Raw genomic sequence first — 21703 nt, 5'->3', positions numbered from 1 at the left:
GACGTTTCGGGCCTAGACCCTTCATCAAGGGTCTAGGCCCGAAACGTCAGCCTCTCTGCTCCTATGATGCTGCTTGGCCTGCTGTGTTCATCCAGCCCTGCACCTTGTCTCACATAAAAGTGTAAATGAGTTTAAATTTGTAGCTAGGTGAAATAATTAACATCCTGAGAATTTTGTTGCACCTGCTTGTTAAATCTGCAAAAAAGGCGGATTTTTGTGACTGTACACCCCATTACTCCTTCCAGTACTGGAAAAATTAATGGGGTGTACTTTGACATCTCACATACGTAAATTTGTTAAAGGGCTATGTATATTCGCTGCACTTGGAGTCATAGAGTAACACGGCATGGAAGCAGACCCATCAGTCCAACCAGTCCACACTGATCACGTTCTCAAACTAAACTAGTCCCACCTGCCTACGCTTGGCCCATATCCCTTCAAACCTTTCCTGTTCATGATCTTATCTAAATGTCTTTTAAACGTTGTAACTGTACCTGCATCCATCGTTTTCCTCTGGCAGTTCATTCCACACACAAACCACTCTGTTTAATAAATAATTGCACCCCATGTCCTTTTTAAATTTTTGCCCTGTTACCTTAAAAATATGCCCCCTGTGTTTTGAACTCCCCAACCAATGGAAAAGACCCTTGTCATTCACCTGATCTATAGTCCTCATGATTTTATAAACCTCTACAAGGTCATCCCTCAACTTACTGCATTTAACCATGCATAGTGAAATAAGTCCCAGCCTTTCCAGTCTATTTTTATACCTTCGGATACTGTACTGTCAATACAAAGTTTGAAATGTATGGTGAATGACTTTTTATTAACCTAATTTCACTTAAATGAATTAATTAATGAGTAATTAAATGAAATAATTTCAGTATGATTTATTTAACCATGCAGGTTTGGATGCATCTGCTTCAGTACAGTCAAAGCAGATGGAAGTCTCTGCCAGACTCCGGGATATCGTCGTTACTGATGTTGACTCAAAGACTTTACATAAAAAGGTACTTTCCTAGATTAAAAAAAGTGGAGCCAGAGAAACACAGCAGGCCAGGCAGCATCAGAGGAACAGGAAAGCTGACCCGAAACGCCAGTTCCTGTTCTCTGATGCTGCCTGGCCTGCTGTGTTCCTCCAGCTCCTCGCTTTGTTATCTCTGACTCCAGCATCTGCAGTTCTTGCTATCTCTACTTTTCTAGATTTCTGTCTTCCCCTCTTCTTCTGGTAGTTCCTTGAAATGAGGATGATACTTGTTCATGGCAAGAACTTAAACATGGAGTGTTTTAATGTGGGGAGGCAGTTGCATTGCAGCTAGCACATGGTTCTAGTTGATGGTATTCTGACAACTCCTGTGACCATTGAGTCCTCGGGTAAGATTTGAACTCTGCGCTCTTGGCTGGTGCTAGAGTGCTACATTAGAGAACAAGAAGAATTAGGCGGAGATGTAGGCATTCATACCCTCGAGCTTGCTCTGCCATTCAGTACGTCATGGCTGATCTCATCTCGGTTTCAAGTCCACTCTCCTGTCCACTCTTCTCAACCCATCAACCCGATATGAATTAAAAATCTGCCTATCTCCTCCTTAATTTCATTCAATGTTCTGGCATCCACTGTGCTCTGGATAGTGAGTTCTACAGATTATTGACCCTTTGAGAGAAGTAATTTCTCCTTGACTCTCTTTTAATTCTGTAACCCCTTAGCCTGAAACTACTCCAGTACCACACAGCCACCTGTTTGCTAGATTTGCTGAAGTCACCTTAGAGTGAGTACCTGAATTAACATACATGAGTGTTGTTCATCAAGAAATGATAGGAATCTCTACCCGGGCACTCTGAAGCTAACTGCATGTTCTATTTAAAAACTGAAAGAACTGCGGATGCTGCAAATCAGGAACAAAAGCAGAAATTGCTGGAAAAGCTCAGCAGGTCTGGCAGCATGTGTGAAGAGAAAAATCAGAGTTAACGTTTCAGGTCCGGTGACCCATCACTGGACCAAAACGTTAACTCTGATTTTCTCTTCACAGATGCTGCCAGACCTGCTGAACTTTTCCAGCAATTTCTGTTTTTGCAAGTTCTATTTGTTGGAAAATAAAAAAAATTGTAGTGCAGTGTTTATTTTGAATTAATTGTTGTTCCTCCTTTTCAAGGCTGTTTCCATTGTTGGAAATGAAGTGTTCAGCTTTAATATAACCTTGTATCAGAACGGTTTTGATGATGAGACCTATGTTGATATGTCAAAGGTGGATGGCAAAATCACATTGCGAGTTGGCTGTATTCAGATTATATATCTCCATAAATTTGTTTTGTCATTATTGGTAAGTCTATTGTTTAAAGTTAATTTGAATGTATTGATCAGTACAAATTTAACACTTAACTTTAAAAAAGTGTGTTAAATAATGAAAAATGATATACAAGCAGGATTTTTAGTGTAAGTGCAACTTTCCCCATTGTAACCCCATCCGACCAATTTATTTTGTCCAGAACGCAATTTCTTGATTTCTTATGTTGTTATTTTCTGCTGTTCTGTGTTGACAGGAAGAAATTGTTTAGTTTTGAAGAACCAAGGGGTTTCTTGAAGGTGGCAAAACTGCTATATAAATAAAAAACCTTTTTACTCTTGGCATCTGAATGAGAGAGTGCTGGATAGTTCAATGTTTTTGCAAGTATAGCATGGAGAGAACATGTTAGTAATGTAAAAGATACTGTCTTAAATTTTGTTTCCAGTTTACCAAAAATGAGGTAACAGCTGTTTTAAATCAGACAAAATTCAGTTTTGTGCAAGGTTTTTAAATTGAAAATTGACTTTGTCTCAACTCAGCTAATTTAGTGGATGAACTGTTTATCTGTGGGCAGGAGTTTTATACCATGAAATACTTCACGTATAATGATGGGCCTAAAGTGTAGGTGGTGTGTTCCTTTTGAGGCTACAGATAATCAGTTTGAATGTGGTTTATCGTCACTACTCCGGTCAGATTGGATTTTGCCAGCTTTAGGGCCACACTTTAATTGCTAAAGTACTGTTTTTGTGGTTCAGTTTAATTGGCTTGTTCAGGGAATCATACAGATTTGGAAAGTACTACTTCTTTTCATGTAAGAATCTGCACGTGCACCACTGACGTATAAAAGAGCTTGATGATTAGTGAATAAGTAGTCCAATTTTCTGGTTGTGACTTACTATTAATTGACTCTGAAAGCTGTCGTTTTCTGATTTTGGTTAGTCTAATTCTTTTACACTGGTTGAACCACAATGGGTCTTTCAGTCACCACTGGGATGTTTGCAATGGCAAATGACTTTTTTTAGTCGAAAATTAAACAGTTTATATGACACAATCAGGCCATTCAGTCCACCCAGTTCATACCATACAGTATATATGACCAATACCAAGACTGATAAATTTCTAGATATTTGTGATGTCAAGGAGAATGAGGATAGTTTGAGAAAATGCCATTGAGGTAGCTGATCAGCTCTGATCTTGCATCGCTTACTTCTGCTCCTGTCTTTTTATGTGACTATGCTCCATCTGGGCCACCTTCCTTTTTCCTCATCCAAACCTACCAATGTAACCGTCAATTCTGATCCCCCTCATATGGGGCTCATTACCCAAGGAAGATAAAATGGCATTTGAGGCCACATAGGTTTGCAAGGCTGATACCAGGGATAGAGGGGCTGTCTTAGAAACCTTCTTAACTATATTGGGCCATTACTCATTGAAATATTGAGGAATGATTGGGGACCTTAATGAAACATGTAAAATTCTTAGGGAAGTTGACAGAGTAGATGTGTGAGGATTTAGGACCAAGAGTCATGGTTTCAGAGTAAAGGATCATACATTTAAGGCAGAAATAAGGAGTTTCTTCTGAGGGTAGTAAAACTTGTGGAATACTTCACTACAGAGGGATTTGAGATTGGATCATGTAGTGTATTCAAGCTTGAGGTAGACTGATGGTTAATTAAGAAAGGAATGAGAGGTTATGGTGAAAAGGAAGGAAAGTGGAGTTGAGCATTATTAACTGAGCCATTATTGAATAGCAGAGCAGACTTGATAGGCTGAATGGCCTATATCTGCTTCCGTGTCTTATGGTCTTGTACGTTTCCCCTTAAATGCTTCAACCATTTCTCATGGGCTTGAGTGTCACATTGTCACCTATCTTAATTCTAAGCCACTGACTTAAATTTACTTAAGGGAAAATTTTTTCAAATATATGTAACTGAAAATGATCATGCCTTGAGTATAGACAAACTGTTGTTAAATATTTACTGTAGAACTTCCTCAACAACTTCCAAGCAGCAGAGGAAGCATTAAGTGCAGCAACAGCACAAGCTGCAGAAAAAGCAGCCTCCAGCGTTAAGGATTTTGCCCAGAAGAGTTTCCGACTGGCAATGGACATTCACTTGAAAGCTCCGGTTATTATTATCCCTGAGTCCTCCATCTCTATGAATGCTGTTGTGGCAGATTTGGGTTTGATTACTGTACAAAATAGATTCACTTTGATCCCAGATGAAGGGTTCTCGTTACCACCTGTATTGGACATCATGGATGTTCATCTAACACAGCTGAAACTTTCGAGGTAAAGTTAAATTTTTGCATCTTGTGGTCCAGTGACTTTGATCTATCTGCTTTTAGTTAAAAATGTTTCTAATAAATAAATTGCACTGGACTATTAAGCAATCATTGCAGTCATTTGATTGCATTTAAATAGTTACGTTACATGTTGAGTTTCACATTTAGGAAGCACTAGCTTCATTAATGCACAATAAGTTAACTTTTGTGGAATTTCAAATCATTTTCCATTGGCCATTAGTAAATGGCATGTAAATAGAGTTTCACCTTAAGATGAATCATGATCCAGTAGCAGGCCAGAACAGAATTGAGGGGCTGAGAACCCTACTCCTGTTCCTGTAAACCTGCCTGTATTTGCACTGAATTATTTTGAATTCCACTTGCCCATTTAGAGCACATCTTGAAGTGCTTCAGATCTTTTCCTAATGATCTCTTTGGGCAGGGAGTTAGACAAATTAAAGCAATTATCTTTTCAGTATGAAAAAAAAATGGATTATTACTTTAACGTGATATAATTATATAAAGAGCTGTACTCTATGCTGTATTGGTTCACCTACATTTCTCAATCAGGACTATCCTGCACACCAGTTCACCTCAACTTGACATTCAGATGCTGCAGCCCATCAACTTGCAACTAACGGTGCAAAGAAATTTGGCAGCAGCCTGGTACCTCAAAATCCCGAATGTGGAAATCAAAGGAGATTTAAAGACCATGAATGTAGGTAACAGTATGTTTTATGGTGTTGCATTTTCATGCTTGTTCTAACCTGGACTGTTTTACTTAGTATCATTTCGATGCTCCTTTAGGATCTGTTCCCACCACTCTTTTTCAGATAGTGTACTCCAGATCTGAACCATACTGTGTCCAGGGGTGAAATCCTCATTTTTTTCCTGTAATTCTTTTAGGAGCGGTGGAAGTAGTTTCCCTCCATATTCTTGATCAAATTATGTCATAAGGTTGCACTTTGTTGTCACTTCTCTCCTTTAACCGTCTCTGTAAATAGAAAAGTGCCAACATTTCTGCTTTTCCTGTATAACTAAAAACCTTCATCCCATATATCATTGTGTTAAACCTCTTCTGTGCCCTCTCCAATGCCTTGACATCCTTCCTGTAGCTATGATGTGGAGATTCCGGTGATGGACTGGGGTGGACAAATTCTGAAGTCACGTGACACCAAGTTCTAATCCAACAGGTGTTAAAATCATGAGCTTTGGAAATGCTCTGAAAGCCTGTGATTTTAAACAAACCTCACGGACTGTAACCTGGTGTCATGTGACTTCTGACTTTATCCTTTCTGTCGTGTGGTGACCAGAATTGTGCGTTCAATAAATCATTGGTTCAGCCTCCTCTAAGTGTTTAGCGTGTCTGGCGGGGAAAATGTGGTGTTGGTGGGGGTTGGGGGGGTGGGTTTGGTCGCTGGTGAGCAGACCCACCTGATGTTACTGCCAGTAAAAACCAGGCAGGTGTTTCGCTGGATATGCAATGCTACATGTCAAATTTTACTGCTCAAGAGTTGTTTTATCTTTCTCGAACTTTCTATCTGCCAATATCAGAAGAGGCTGGGTCAGTGAATGATTGTAAGACTGAATTAGATCATGGTTATTGGAGCACAGGCTAGATAACTGGGGTAAAGCCATGGCCAGATCAGCCATGATCTTGTTGAATGACAGACCTCACTCAAGGGAATGAATGGCTTAATCTTACTTCTATTTCTTATGCTACCATTTTTTAGTATCTGGGAGGACGAGCAAAATTTACTTCCCAGTATTTCCCAAACTTTACACCAGAGGAAGCTGATTGCAATTACTGTTTATATTTCCTTTTATTTACTGCTCTGTTTTGCTACTTGTTTTCCTGTTTCAGATTGTTTTAAGCGAAGAGGATCTAGTTGTTCTGATGAAGGTCTTTGAGCAAAATTTTGGTGAAGGCGGCAAAGAAATAAATGCAGTAAAAGCTCTTAAGGATGAAGTGAAAAGTAAGGACAGTCATTCAGTTGACGAAGAATATAATTTCTACTAAATCTTGTGTTTGAAATCATAAAACATTAGCATGAGTGAAAACCAGCGACCTACAAAAACTTTTTTGACCAAATCAATTTTTTGTTTGCCTTTATTTAATCTCTAATGCTGTGCATTCTCCTAAGAACAGTTGTATTTTTTTTGATTGTTTCTTGATGACACAGTTTTTCCCTTTACTTTCTGGTACCACAATTGTGCACAAGCTGATAAACATTTGACCTAAATCTGAACATCTGATTAAGGAATGACGTTGCTGAGAGACCTCACTTAATTGCCTAATGCATACACAGAACTCGTTTTGTCATGTTTGAGTTGAAAAGAGTGCAATTTTGTAACATGTTTAATTGAGCGTTTTCTCTAAATATATATCTATGCCTGTAAATTGAGAGGGAGCTAAGCTGATTTCCACACTTCTGTTTCAGTGATTTGATCTCCACTATTTCGCTGGTTTTACAATTTAACAGTGCACTCAAAAACTCTCCTTAGGTGAAGCAGGCACTGAAACACATTATTGGTTTCATTTTTGGTCAAGTATAAAATCATCATTGTTTATGAGCTGCAATCTTTATTTTCTTGTGGAAAGTTGTGGACAAAATCATTTAAATGTCTTTATTTTGAAATCACATTTTTTAAAAAAAAAATTGTCGTTAAATAGTATTTGGTTAAATAATCTAAAGTTTTTTAAAATGGCTGGGACAGAAGTTAGTTTGATCCATTCAATGGCTTCATCTCAGTGTGGGTCTTTGATGCCAGCCTGAACAGATCTCCCAGGGCAGAAGTTCACTTGATGAGTGATGGTCTGACTTGGATGGCTGGAGTCACAGCCTGAACTTTGCCTCTCTTTTGCTTGTGGAGCAAGTAGTTGCATCTTCCCTGGCCTGTCTATGAACTATGCCAGTTCATAGAATCGCTAAGGGTGGAAAGAGGCCATTCGGCCCATCAAATCTGCTCTAACCCTCTGAAGGGTATCCCAGCACCCCCCCCCCCCCACCCTATTCCCATAACCCTGCATTTACCATGGCTAGTCCACTTAGTCTGCACATCGCTGGACACGACAGTGTAAAACAGTGTAGCCAATCCACCTAACCTGCAAGCCTTTGGACTGTGGGACGAAACCGGAGCACCCAGTGGAAACCGATGCAGACACTGGGAGAGCTTGCAAACTCTGCATGGACAGTCATCCAGGGCTGGAATTGAACTCTGGCCCCTAGCGCTGTGAGGCAGTAGTGCTAACCATTGAGCTGCCGTACTGCCCCTTGCCGCTTCAGTTATCCAGATTTTTATGAAAGGCTGAAAGCTGGCACTTCACCATTTATTCATTTCCTAGATTGAAGTGGAGGTGTGCTGTTGAAAGGTCGGGCTGTTATCAGTTTGTAGGGTATGGAATATTTTACAGTGGGGACTGAGATTTTTTATAAATTCATGGAGTTTTGTCGAAGTTCTGTGACAATTGGAATATCTCATAAGCTGTCACCCAATGGTGTCTTTTTGAGGAGTGTATTTTCCCGATGGATATCAGGAAATTTCACATGTGCTAGTACTGGAAGCTGTTTCAGCTGAGGTGTGTGGAAACCTATTTAAAATCAAGGCCAAAGGTTTTAAAATAAATACTTCATTTAAATGGATCAATCAGTCACTCTTGTAAGTGCTCCTTTGCGTATTAATTTAAGAAAATGCAATTCTCCAGCATTGCTGGAAGACTAGGTTTACTAACATTTTGCATGTTAATGTAAAAATAGAAAAACTCAAAGATTCCACAGAGGCAACCAAGCCTGTGAAAGCTATGGCAACTGAAAGCTCAGCAGCAGACCATCATCTGGAAATAATGAAAGGTGTGTCAGATGACATTGTCAATGTTCAGCTGAACTTTGAAATCAAGGAGGTGAGTTGTACTATTTCCATTAGAAATTTAAACCAGCTTTAATTGGTCTCATCATTAGAAGCTTCAGAGAAGTTTGTTAACTAACATAAGACAGTGCTGTAACTCTTAGCAAACTGCATAGTCTAAGTGTTTATTGAATTAGAAATGCAGTTGTACTATTTGGATCAGCTGGATTGGGGGCAGCAGTCCACTAAAGATAACTACTGCAACTGGTGGTTGATGTCATATTGGTGCATACTTCTATGCCCAGTGTTTATTCAGTCTGTCATTTTGAGCGTTTGTCAGTTAGGAAGAAGAGAATTTGTCAATGAAGTGTTTTGGGAGGTCATGAAAAGCAAGATAGAAATGCACTTATTTTTAAGCTGATGGCAAATGCTGTCACCAATTTGCGCACAACAGAATTCAACAAGAAGCAGTGAGATGACTAAACGATTTATTTGTTGGGTGGACACATGTTGGCCAGGACATTAGGAACATAAATTTTAGAAGCGGGAGTAGGCCATATAACCCTGTGAGCCTGTTCTGCCATTCAGTAAGATCTAGCTGACGTGATTGTGTTTTCAACTTGACACTCTAGCCTACCCCACCCCATGACCCTCGAATCTCCCTTTTCTACCAAGTTTCTATTTAACTTGACCTTGAAAAATTTCAATGACACAGCTTATGCTGCTGTCTATGAAAGACAATTCCACAGAACAATGACTGAAAGGAAAGAAAATCCTCCTTTTAAAGGTGAAAGCCTTCATTTCGAAACAGAATTCTAATTCTAGTCTCTCACACCCCACCCCCACAAGATCCACCCTGTCAATTCACTTTGGGATCTTTTCTCTTTCATAGGACATAGAACAGTACAGCACAGTACAAGCCCTTTGGCCCATGATGTTGTGCCGATCTGTTATCCTACTAAGATCAACCTACCCTGCATGCCCTACGTTTTACTATCCTCCATGTACCTATCCAAGAGTCACTTAAAAGTCTCTAAAGTATCTGACTCCACTACCACTGCCGGCAGCGCATTCCACACGCCCACCACTCTCTGTGTGAAGAACCTACCTCTGACATCTCCCCTATAACTTTCTCCAATCACCTTAAAATTATGCCCCTTCGTAATAGTCATTTCTGCCCTGGGAAACAGTCTCTGACTATCCACTTTATCTATGCCTTTCATCATCTTGTAAACCTCTATCAAGTCACCTGTCATCCTTCTTTGCTCCAATGAAAAAAGCCCGAGCTCCCTCAACCTTTCCTCATAAGACCTGCCCTCCTGTCCAGGCAGCATGCTGGTAAATCTCCTCTGCACCCCCTCTAAAGCTTCCACATCTTTCTTGTAATGAGGTGACCAGAACTGAACACAATATTCCAAGTGTGGTCTAACCAGAGTTTTATAGAGCAGCAGCATAACCTCGTGGCTCTTAAACTCAATTCCCCTGCCAATGAAAGCCTTCTTTACAACCCTATCAACTTGGGTTGCAACTTTGAGGGATCTATGGCCGTGGACCCCAAGACCTCTCTGTTCCTCCACACTGCCGAGGATCCTGCCATTAACCTTGTATTCTGCAGTCAAATTCGACCTTCCAAAATGAATCACTTCACACTTTTCTGGGTTGAATTCCATCTGTCACTTCTTTGCCCAGCTCTGCATCTTGTCAATGTCCCGTTGCAACCTACAACAGCCCTCCACGCTGTCCACAACTCCTCCAACCTTTGTGTCATCGGCAAACTTACTAACGCACCCTTCCACGTCCTCATCCAAGTCATTTATAAAGATCACAAAGAGCAGAGGTCCCAGAACAGATCCCTACGACACACCACTGGTCACCGAGCTCCAGGCTGAATACTTTCCATCTACAACCACTGTGTTCTGTTGGACAGCCAGTTTTGTATCCAGACAGCCAAATTTCCTTGAATCCCATGCCTCCTTACTTTCTAAATGACTTTACTTTCAAAAGATTCATAAGATTACCTCTCATTTTTCTAAACTCCATAGAGTATAGGCTGAACCTGGTCAATCTTTCTGCATAAGAGAAGCCCTTCATCTCGGCAGTAAGTTGAGTGAATTTTCTAAAGGACTTCCACTGAAATTCCATATTTTTTTCAAATAAGGAAACGAAAACTCCAGAACCAAACTCCTACTCCATGTGTGACCTCTCAAAGACCTTTTTACAGCTGCATTAAAAGTTCCCTACTTTTATATTCTTCTGCCAGCTGTTATGAAGGTGCCTCCATTATTGGAACTATTTGCAGACTAATGCCTGAAGATTTGAGAAATTGATTCATGTGAGGTGCTGAGGTGATATTAGACCTGTTGTTTTATTTTTAAAAAGACACTGAAGGGACACTAGAACATTTTTTTTAAAAAGAGGTATGTGCTTTTCGGTTAACTGCTTGGATTTACTGGAAGATGTGACTTCAGCTAACTGGTTGAGCTGGAACTCATGCCTGGGTTTATGGCTGTTTGATAGTGTTTTGGAAGTCGATGAGGGAGTTGCCAGAGAAGAGATAAAGCCTCCAGCTCAGCCTTTGTCACTTTGCAAGAAAAGCCTCTTGAGAATTATTTAAGAACTGGAAAGGTGAAACAGCTATTTTCCCTGTAAGGTTTCCAGGAGACTTCACCTTGACATCTTCAATGAATTGTCTGTGAAAAGATTCCAAAGGGTTAATCATCTGCATATATTGACCTGTCCACACGTACAAAGGTATCCCACTGAAAGCAGTCTGGAACCTTTTCATAACTTACCTTTTTACTGTCTGAGAATTAACAGCAACTTTGCCAAAATGGTTTTCCTAATCTCTGCAGAGAAAATTTCCTCACTTTTTATCCCCAACACAATTATTTAGAAGGGTGAATATTTAAACTTTCAAAATTCAGGCTGTTAGTTGGGTATCTTTGTGGATTAAGTCTTGTAATTATAATAAAGCAGTAATATTGTTTAATTAAGAAGTGAACCTTGTGTAGGTAAAGTATATAATTGGCTGTATCGGTGATCAGTAAAACTATTAATCTATGTTGCGGTCAGTGGAGTAGAGAAACACAATGCACTTCTCCAGCTTTGGTCCTGACAGAATAATTATCAGCATTGCAATTGTCTTAATCACTTGCTGGATCTGCATACTAACTTTTCATGATTCGTGTACCAGGACCCCCAAAATCCCTCTTTACCACTGACTTCTGCGGCCTCCCCATTCAAAAAGCCTACTATTATCCTATTCTTTCTGCCGAGAGGAAAGGTTAGGGCTGGCTTTTCTTAGGAATAAAGCTGAGACGTCTTTTGCGGTTGTCTAAACGGGCAAAGATGGCCTCGGCATGGTGTCTGATCCAAAATGGCACCTCCAAATAATGTTGCAGTCTGTCATGACTGCATTGAAGTATCACAGCCTTGATTATATGCTGTTTCTAAAAAAAAAAGTAGACAATTTTTTTTTGTCATGAGCAAGTTGATATCTGGTGTAATGTGAATTCATTTTTGGATTGGATTGGCCTGTATGATTGATCTGAAGAATCAACAACATTAGAAGCTGTCACTTATAAATATGCAGAGGATTCTTGGTTTTAATTGTTTAGATATGTCATTTGTTCCCACTCTTGAGACTACAATTTGGCTGTGTAATACTGCCATCAGCTGGCTTATCCTAATGTTTTCTGAACAGAGCAATCAACATTCACATTGACTGGTTATATCCGCAGCTTTATCCTGCAAAGTAAGTAGGATAAGGCAAGAAACGTTGAAGACTGTGATCTTTTAGAAGCAAGTATTAACCGGATTACCCTTAACAATCAAATGTAGTAATGTAAGGGGAATAATTCAAATTAAATACTCCTACTTCTTGTTGTGTCTATTTTGTATGTTCTGTTGTAATTTCAGGTTGTAATAGAATTAACAAAACAGATTAACAAGCAGAAGAGCTCATTTCTCATGTTCCATGTGGTGCAATTGGGAACTGAAACCAAAGTAAGAAAGTATGATTTGAGTGCAACAGCCTACTTGAGGAAAATTGCTTTGAACTGCTGTGAATTTACAGGTAAATAAGTTTTAAGATTTCTTAAAAAGTAACAGAGCTGAGGGTGAGAAAATGTCACTGATCCTATTGAAGCACATCTCAACTTTCCCATTGTAGTGTCCATATTTATTTCAAACACACAGCCTGTCTTTGTTCTGGTAGTCAGTTGGGCACATTATCTGAAGCATTTATCACTCTATTGGAATGGAATTTGTGATAATATTGATTCTTGAGCTTGCTTACCAAAACCATTCATTATAATATTTTACGTACAAGAGTTCACCCTTTTCACTTAAGGCAATGCTTGGCATTTTCTAATCTCCAAAGTCTTTATGTTCAAACTGTTGGCCTTTTTGAATATGCTACAGTGTCCTTGGCGCACTGCTGAACTCAGTGTGCCATTGTGCTGTGAGTGATACATGATAAAAATTTGGCCTTGCCTAGAATATTTACAGCACTAAAATGGACCATTTGGCCCAACATTTATACATCACAGAAACCTTCTCCCACTTTCCTGTGTCTCACTGTACCAGAATAGCCTTCTATTCCTTTAAGCCCGATAAAAGTATCAGCTTTCTTATTGAATGCATGTCACTCACCCCATATAGAGGCAAGTTTCATATTGTCACTAATCTAAGTAAAGAAGATTTTTCTGCATTCCTTATTGGATTTATTGATGACTAGCTTTATGTACTTGAATTGTACTCTTCTGCTATGAGTTCTAGCATTTTATTAGTTCAATATTTTCCAAAATTGCCCATGTGTTGAATATGATTAAGTTCAGTGTTGTTGACAGTTGTCTATCTTGATGTACTATTTCAGTTCATTCCCAGTATTAATTGATGTATTTGTGACCATCTTCATTGGTGCTAACATTTGCTACCTTGCTGACAGCCTGTTTAACATTGCAGTTTTTTTCAAAAAAAGGACCTAGAAATTTTCACTTTAATTGTATAATAAACCTTGCTTCATAAGTATTTACATCTTTATCAAACATTGTTAGTAAAATATCATCTTATTACAAATATTTATTTGGTGTTTTGAGCTATATTTCATATGAAGAGCTATATGTTGCCAGAAAATTCTGGAGAAACAGCCCTGATTGAGTTATGTGGCAAAATATTTTTTGGAAGCTTTTGTCACTGTGTCACCTTTCGCAGTGTACTTTATGGAAATCATTTCTACATGCAGCAGTTTATTTTATTGTAAAAATAATTTCAAAACTTAAAGTAGTTGTTTGTGTTTATTAATGAACTGAGTTCAGCTTTGGCTTTGCGCTTTTAGCAAATAATGCTTGTATTGTGATTGCAAATAATGCAGTTTTATTACGTGGCTGGAGTGCTACATTTTACGCATTCTGAAATGACCTAAGAAATACAAAATCCCTGTTGAACCACCCAGAGCTATAAGGCATAAGCAATGTTTCAGCAATAATCGTCAAGACTAGCCTGGAAGTCAGAGGTATTATTCTTGCATAGATCAAATTAAATTTCCAGCAATGGTGAATCTAACAACACCAAAGCTGTTTCTGGAAGTTACGTTAGTGATGAAGCATCTTCATTACAATGTGGCTCACTCATGGCCAGTGCAGTTTACATGGCAAATCCCTGTTTTGTTTTGAACAAAAACATGTCCTTGTACAAAATATAATCTCTGATAGCAAGGCCTGGGTGAAAATGAATGTATTTACTGTTCTGGGTAGTTGATAGGGATTCTGCAATTCTAGGGTCATTTCAGAATACAAAATAAGAGCCATTTCACCTACTTTTCATGACAGAATAAACCATTAAATCAAACAAAAAAAGAGAGGTATCTTGCACTTATCGGGACAGAATCACAAGAATACTAAATCTCAAAGGATGCAATAATTCAGCCGACATGAGAAGAGGGTGCTGATTGATTTACAATAACTGTTTCTTCTCTTGCATTTATCCCTAATACTCTGCAAGACTTTCTAAGTAAGAATGCTTTATTGCTCTAATAGAATTTCTTCTGACATCCTATTCTTGGACTGTTTCATTGGTTTTTAAATGAATGTCTAATTTCAATTTTGAGTTATGATCTTATGAGTGAAAGTGAAGAAAACAAATAGTTCAGAATAAAATTCTGCAATTTTTGGTGTTTAGTATTTTGCATGTTTTGAGAGAAATTTTTCACTATATTTTCAAAATTACATTTTGGGCTGTTTGAGCATTTCTACTCTTCATATTACATCTATTGTTATGTTCTGTTTATTGGCAAGTATTTATAGTTATTAAAATCCAACCTACTGAAACGTAGCTTGGTATTCCTAGTTCAAAACTCACTGCTACCTATTTTGTTGCAGATTCAAATAGCAAACCGCTTAATTTGATCAGTTCTTCAGATGAGCCTGGATCTGATCTTCTGAAAGTACAGTATATTAAGGTAGAGTTTTAAGCTACACAACACTTCAGAAGAATGACATTTAAAAGTCAACCCATTTCACAGCCAGCTGTAGACTGCTTCAATATGACAGTGATCCTCAAGTCTTTCTTATACCAATTGCTGAGTGAGCCCAGTATAAGCTACAAAAACAGAAATTCCTGGAGAAATTGAGTCTGTCTGGCAGCATCTGTGGAGGGAAAATAGAATTAATGTTTCAAGTTCGGTGATGCTTTTTCAGAATGTTATAACATGCTTGGCTTAGCTAAATAGGTTATTGGAAGATTGTGGTGCATAAGTAGTTGTTGAGGTTTCCCATTGCCATGCTAAACTTAATATTGTGTCATAGCTATGCCTTCTCACTTCTTGGACCTCTTATTGCAAAACCCCAGCCTTCTTGCAGCTGGGAATTAGCCTGGAGAATCAGAGATCAGGAGCTGCTGATTTTCGAGTCCAGTTGCATTTTCTTGAGGTTTGTTTTGAGAACTTCAGATATTTTGCACTTGTTGGTGAATCTGTAGGTAGGAATCTAGAGGCTTTCTTTTCCAGGGCTAAGTTGCCAACTTTACTGGCTGAGTTGCATCATTTATGGGAAGTGGAATGACATGGTATTCTTCAGCTTCAAGTTCTTCCTGATGTTGCATCTTTGAATTGGCTAGCACGTATTGTGGAAGAGTTTATGTTCTGAGCAAGACTGATGATACTGGAAGAAAGAATAAATACTATGGTTTCTTTCGTTCTGGAGTGATTGGACCTCCCAACCAGTGAAGAATCTAGGCCAGCCCAGATTTTCTGCAGCCTTGCTATGATATCCCAACGGCATACTCCATAGTTAGTCCACCCTGAAGAAAACCTGTCGCAGAGGAAATGCGAGAGTCCAAACAGAAGGATGTATTTGTTTGTCGAGTCCAATAATTGTGGGTCTAATTTAATTTTCATGGTATACAATCAGACCTACTGATGAGGAAAGCCCTGTTTACCAAAGGGCCATATGTTGTTTTGAGCAGATGGAAAACTGGTTAGTACTAGATAGTTTACTATCATCAGTACCATTTTATTGAAGACTTGCTGTCACAGAAAACACAAGTCCATTTTTTTTTTTTTTTTTTTTACTTTTTTTGGCATCGTCCCTGTGGGAGAAATGTTAACTGTTGCTGTAACTACCCTGAAAAGAAAGCTATTTCTGTTTTACAGAACTAGAAATAAATTTTGTAGAATATATGAAATATCAAAGCACGAGTTAGCAAAACATTTTGCTGAAGTGATAGATGTGAAAATCGAGAACAAGGTCTCCCCAACTTAGAAGGGAGCATTTAATGACACTCTCCAAAATGTATTGGTTTCCTACCCAAAGATGCTTTTGCTTTACAGTGGTATGCAGGGTCATTGTGTCACATTGCTGATGGTTAAGATGTCTTTTCTTTTGCCCCTCCTGAAAACTACCCCCATGCCTCGGTAGAGTTGGTATATGAATTTTACAAATTGTGATAAGTTTTTCTTTTGGACCACACCATAGGGAAATCAAGATTGATAACATGCTGGTGTAGATCTTAGCAACCAAGTTGTTGGTTGAACGCATCCTGAACAGGCTGTGGACTTCACAGATGAGAGGCCATTTTCAGTGTTGGCCCATTGTATGAGCAATTCACCAACTGCCACGACTGTCATTAGCCCGTGTCCCTGTAAGTTGTTTCTTTGCAGATAATGATCCAATTCTATTTTGAATCCCTGGATTGAATCTGGCTCTAATGGACTTCTAAGCAGTTTGTTCCTGATCTGAATCACTTGTTGCATAAGTAAGTTTTGCCCTAGATTGCCATTGCTGCTTTCACCAAGTGCCCTGTGATAACCTACCCTTCCCAACATGGTGACAGTTTCTCCCGATCCATTCTGTCTAGATCCCTTTATGATTTTGAATATCTTTATCAAATCTTCACTCAAACTTATGTTTTCAAACGAGAATAGTCGCACAAGTTTCTCCAGTCCATCCAAATGAATGAAGTTCCTCGTCCTGGGGACCATTCTTGTTCTTTTCTCTGCACCCTTGCTGATGCATTTGCATCCTTACTAAAGTGCAGTACCCAGAAGTGGATGCAACACTCCATTTAAGGTTAAACCAGTGTTTCGTATTGTTTAATATAACTTTACTTCTGTGCTATATCCCTACTATTACCGCATAGGGTACCTTGTGTATTATTCAATATGTTGTCAACCTGTCCAGTGACTTACAGTAATTTATGCATGTATACCCTCATGTTTCTGTTCTCTTTATATTTTGTGCTTGCATTAAAGATGGACTGTCCTATTATTATGAAACCTCAGTAATAAACTGATTCCTGAAGCAATGAAAATTTCAAGTGCTCACACACTGACGCATCATCCTGAGTAGTATTACCAAGGGATTAATAGGACAATGGGCATTAAAAAAAAAACTTCCTCTTGTATATTGGGAAAATTAATGCATGAGAAGAAAGCTTTGTAAATTGTAATGTTGACTGTGATATGAAGGCTAGAACTAATTGAATATCTCTTTCGAAGAGTTAGCATGGTATTTTTTTTCATTTGAGTTGATATGTGTGTGACATCAATAATTTTTGTTCACAGGCGGATAGAAATGGACCACATTTCAAAAGTAGTTATGACAGTACTGAGCAGAAGCTCACAGTAAGTAGTGTCTGATATAGTCAAAATATATTGGCGCCATAACTTTTCATTAATCTTCCTGCCGGTTATGCTGTAGCTAGGTTCACTTGTTTTGTGGTTTACTTGTTAAATCATTGTACCTTTTAGCTGCTCACTCCCTCCTGCATCCCCTGTACTAATGAATTCTTTGCAGATTGTTCTGTAGGTTTCCGTATGAGATGTCCTCCCAATCCAAAGGTGCTCTGTAGCTGTGATTGGAGTGTTAACTTGTTGAGCATGTTAATCCTCGGATGCTGGGAATGAAACTACTGATTGTGCTCAGAGCTTCTGCTGTAGGAATGATAATTCTAATTTTTCTAACCTTCATTCTGAATTGAAATCCCGTTACTTTTGTCATTTTCAGTCCTTCATAAATTCCAATTTTTCCAAAACTCTGCTCCATAGAGTATGCCCACGCAGATTCTGTTCTCTCATTACTCCTGTCTTGGTGACTGATGTTGACTCCATATCTGCCATGCATTAAATTCAGATTTGTTTCTTCATTTCCTGCACTTCTGCATATTTTCCTCTTGAGTACCTCTTTCCTCTGATCTTGGCATTTCTTCTCCTATTTTCTTACAGAAATTTTCAACTGCCTTCAGGCTACTCTTTGAAATTCCCTTCTTCGCTCTAGCTCTGTAAAAACACTTGGAAATCCTGGTCACCTTTCCCTTTATTGCTCTTTATTTATTTTCTCCCATCTATTTTCTCCCAACTATTTCTGAAGCATCTTAGGAAATTTATTTCCCTTAAGCTTGCCCTGTGAGCAGTATTTTGAACATGGAAATTGTTCTGCCAGGAGCACCAGAATGAGCATTCTGATATTACTTTTCCATCATAGAGATTTTGTTGGCGGTTTTGTTCAGAAATTTCACTTACATCATTTGATCCTGGAATAAATAAACATTGAGTTTACACCAGTTGCAAGTTGTTTATTTCCTGCTTCATCATTTGGATTTTTTCAAAAATTATGTTTGTTTGTCATTATCTTTGTAGTGTCTCAAAACAGTTTGTTGTGGAATAATAACTGATCACTTCCATAAATTCTCTAAATTTGAATAAAATTAGAATTTAATTTCTATTACATTCATGGATACTATGTGAGCTGGTTACTGGTGATATATATTGCTACAGGAACCCAAGATTAGATGACATTTTAATTCTCTTTGTACTCCATTTATATCTCACTTTTCAAGATGCTCACAATATGTAGCCAATGCTGCACACAGTCCTTCAGCTATGTTTTATATAGGTTCAAACTTCCCTTTTGTATTTTTGAAAACAGCCATGAACCCAATTGGCTACCATTTTAATGTTTTTATCCACTGGGTCATTTGTCTTGTGAGTCTCAACTGCCAGATTCCTCTGCTTATGTACAACACTCAGCCTCCCTGCTCGAATGAGAATTCTTGCTACTTTATATTATCCAAATGTGCTAACGTTAAATTCCATCTGTTGTCTTTTTACCCATCCCATCATTTTATTCCTTCCACTGGAATTCTTAATTCTGGCTTCTGTTAGTATCAACTACAACCTTGATACTCTTTTCTATGATCCTGGATCCACATCATTGATGCACACAATGAATAAAAGTGATCTAGAGTAGAAATCTGTTGTACACCTCAACCAACTTTCAGCTGTTCCTGAGAAAATTTTCTTAACTGTTATTCTTTTCCTATATAATGGGGTTTTCATGCAGTTTGTGATCATTCCCCCCAGTTCCCTGCTCCTCTGTTTTCTTGAATAGTATTCACATATTTAAAGGAAGTAGATGTAATTAAGAATTTTGGCTGGTACTACATTCTCTTTAAATTTGAATACTTTGACTTTGGGGCAGCATGATGTCTCAGCAGTTAGCCCTGGTGCCTCATACTGTCAGGGACCTGGGTTCGATTCCAACCTTGGGCGATTGTGTGGAGTTTCCACGTTCTCCCTCTGTCTGCATGGGTTTCCTCCCACAGTCCAAAGATAAGCAGGTTAGGTGGATTGGCCATGCTAAATTGCCAGCGATGTGTAAATTAGGTGGATTAGCCATGGGAAATGCAGGGTTACAGGGATAGGATAGAGGGATGGGTTTGGGTGCGATGCTGTTCGGGGGGTTGGTGTGGACTGAATGATCTGAATGGCCTGCTTCCACACTGAGAATTCTGTGATTTATGACTGTGTTGCTTTTCTCCTTGGGAGCTTCTTAATGAATTTGTTTGGAAAGGTTGCAGAATGTTTCCGATTATTTTCTTTATTGGAGAGTTATTTCAAAATGCTGGAAGTTGTATTTGACCTATTTAACTTGATTGTAGACTTCGGGATTCTAGCATACAAATACACATAGGAACCAGGTTAATCTTTTCTTATCTGTGCCTGTGCGACATCTTGTCACTCTTATATACAGCCAACATTTCCTGGGCTTCCGCTACCAATTCTACAACAATATTTTCCATGTAATGCAAATTTGGACTATTTTCTATGTACCATCCAAGCTTATTTTTAAGTGTTGCTACTTCAGTGTTGCATTTTAGTTTTTCTTCATATTTGTACTACAGTGAGATTATCCATCAGGTGGAATAATGAAACTCCTTGTTTTGACATCAGGTTGCCTTTTCTTCTCTTGACCTGATCCTGCATTTGCAAGCCTTACTTTCGACCATGAACTTTATATCAGCTGTATTCCCATCAACTAATCCTGATAATGAGCGTGGAAGAAAATCGAGCACAGACCATGAAAAGGAGACTGTGACAAAAGCAGGTAGGTTAGAAAAGAGGGAAGCTGAATAGTGCATTAAGGGTTCATCTACGTTTTTGATAAACATTTGGTTGGTATTCTGCATTATTTCTGCACGTATGAAGCAACAGTAAACACTGCATAAATTGCTTCGAGAAAGATGTGATCAGCTTGCTTTATGTAGTGAACTATAAATTAGCCTTTTTGCTGCTGCAAACAGTAGAAATCCACAGTGGATTGTAAGCCAAATTGTTAAACTCTGTTTTGTTGCTACTCAATCTCTTCCTGTATTAAGAATTTTGTTTGAGGTATAGATTAAATTATCTTTAGGCTCATGTTTAGACGAGTCATGTGGTAACATCATCTAGTATGACATGTGATTCATCTTTGACACATACTTCACAAATCTTGGTCTGTATCATGCATACTGCTGGCAATTGTGGAGCGATGAACTCTTTCAGTCAGCATCCGATGGGACAAAGTTACGGATGTAATTGTGATACAGCTTCAGCAAAGTTGGCTAATACTTATTGCATTTTTATGCAAATAGTTAAGAGGAAAAGATTCTTTTCGTTTTTCCCTCTTTGGCTATGCAGTACTGCACATTATCTGCAAGTGAATGACTTGCGGAAGTATGGTTGGTGCTTTTCCAAAGCATGTACACTGGATGTTTCTCTCTCCACCAAAAATGTTTGAGAAGTGTTGGTTATCTGCTCATTGCTTCTCCATGGTGATGTGTCTTAAACAGCAATTTCTGAAGATTGAAAGCCATGATGGGGGGACCTCAAGTTTTGTCATTTTGCTCCTATATTGTCCACCACCTACCTATCCTACCTCACTGCCATAACTTCTCCTCGTTTTACTGGTAATAATAAAATAGCATATTTTCATTGGCTATTTTTTAATTATCTTAAATTTGAATCCCATGTTTTAAGACACTCAAAAAAAAGTCTGAAGGCTTGGACGAACTTTTAGTCATTTCTCTGCCATTTAGTGTCAAATCTTATCTGATATATCTCTGAAGCACCTTGAAATGACTAGCTACATTGAAGGCATTATGTAAATGTAAAATTTTTGGAATATGGTTAAAGTTGGTAGATTTACCATTCGAACAGGCAAAAGCAGTGCAAGCAAGTTTGTTATGATTTGTAACAATTGCTTTTGGTTGTGTTGTGTTCTTTTCACATTACTGACTAAACTAAACTAATATTTTTTCATTTAGTCTCTCTAGATACAGCTGTTGATGTGTTTGACCTGAAGTTTTCTGTTGAACTGGGCGCATTGAACATTTTTGTTTGTGATGAAAAGTTCGACATCGCTGCCATCAAAATACAAGGTAAATGAAATCGAGTTGAGCTCTGGATTCAAAGACCTACGTAAATAAGTGTTTCAGAGATAGTAGGAACTGCAGATGCTGGAGAATCTGAGATAACA

The 21703-nt window shown here is 38.5% G+C and overlaps 1 protein-coding gene across 1 annotated transcript in view; it reads left to right on the top strand.

Annotated features, from left to right (window-relative positions):
• Nucleotides 1-21703, top strand: part of vps13c (vacuolar protein sorting 13 homolog C) — a 167404-nt gene that overhangs the window by 13821 nt on the left and 131880 nt on the right. The window contains exons 8-18 of the mRNA XM_048617031.1: nt 907-1010; nt 2151-2318; nt 4268-4572; nt 5136-5283; nt 6430-6541; nt 8324-8466; nt 12330-12486; nt 14792-14871; nt 17473-17532; nt 20140-20293; nt 21492-21605. Coding sequence (XP_048472988.1) covers nt 907-1010; nt 2151-2318; nt 4268-4572; nt 5136-5283; nt 6430-6541; nt 8324-8466; nt 12330-12486; nt 14792-14871; nt 17473-17532; nt 20140-20293; nt 21492-21605 — 1545 coding nt within the window. The remainder of the gene's footprint in view (nt 1-906; nt 1011-2150; nt 2319-4267; nt 4573-5135; nt 5284-6429; nt 6542-8323; nt 8467-12329; nt 12487-14791; nt 14872-17472; nt 17533-20139; nt 20294-21491; nt 21606-21703) is intronic.

This window comes from Rhincodon typus, chromosome 36, assembly GCF_021869965.1.
Source record: "Rhincodon typus isolate 14 chromosome 36, sRhiTyp1.1, whole genome shotgun sequence".
NCBI classification, from domain to species: Eukaryota; Metazoa; Chordata; class Chondrichthyes; order Orectolobiformes; family Rhincodontidae; genus Rhincodon; species Rhincodon typus.
The sequence above is the reverse complement of the archived record's forward strand: the minus strand, read 5'-3'. Positions and strand labels throughout refer to the sequence as shown.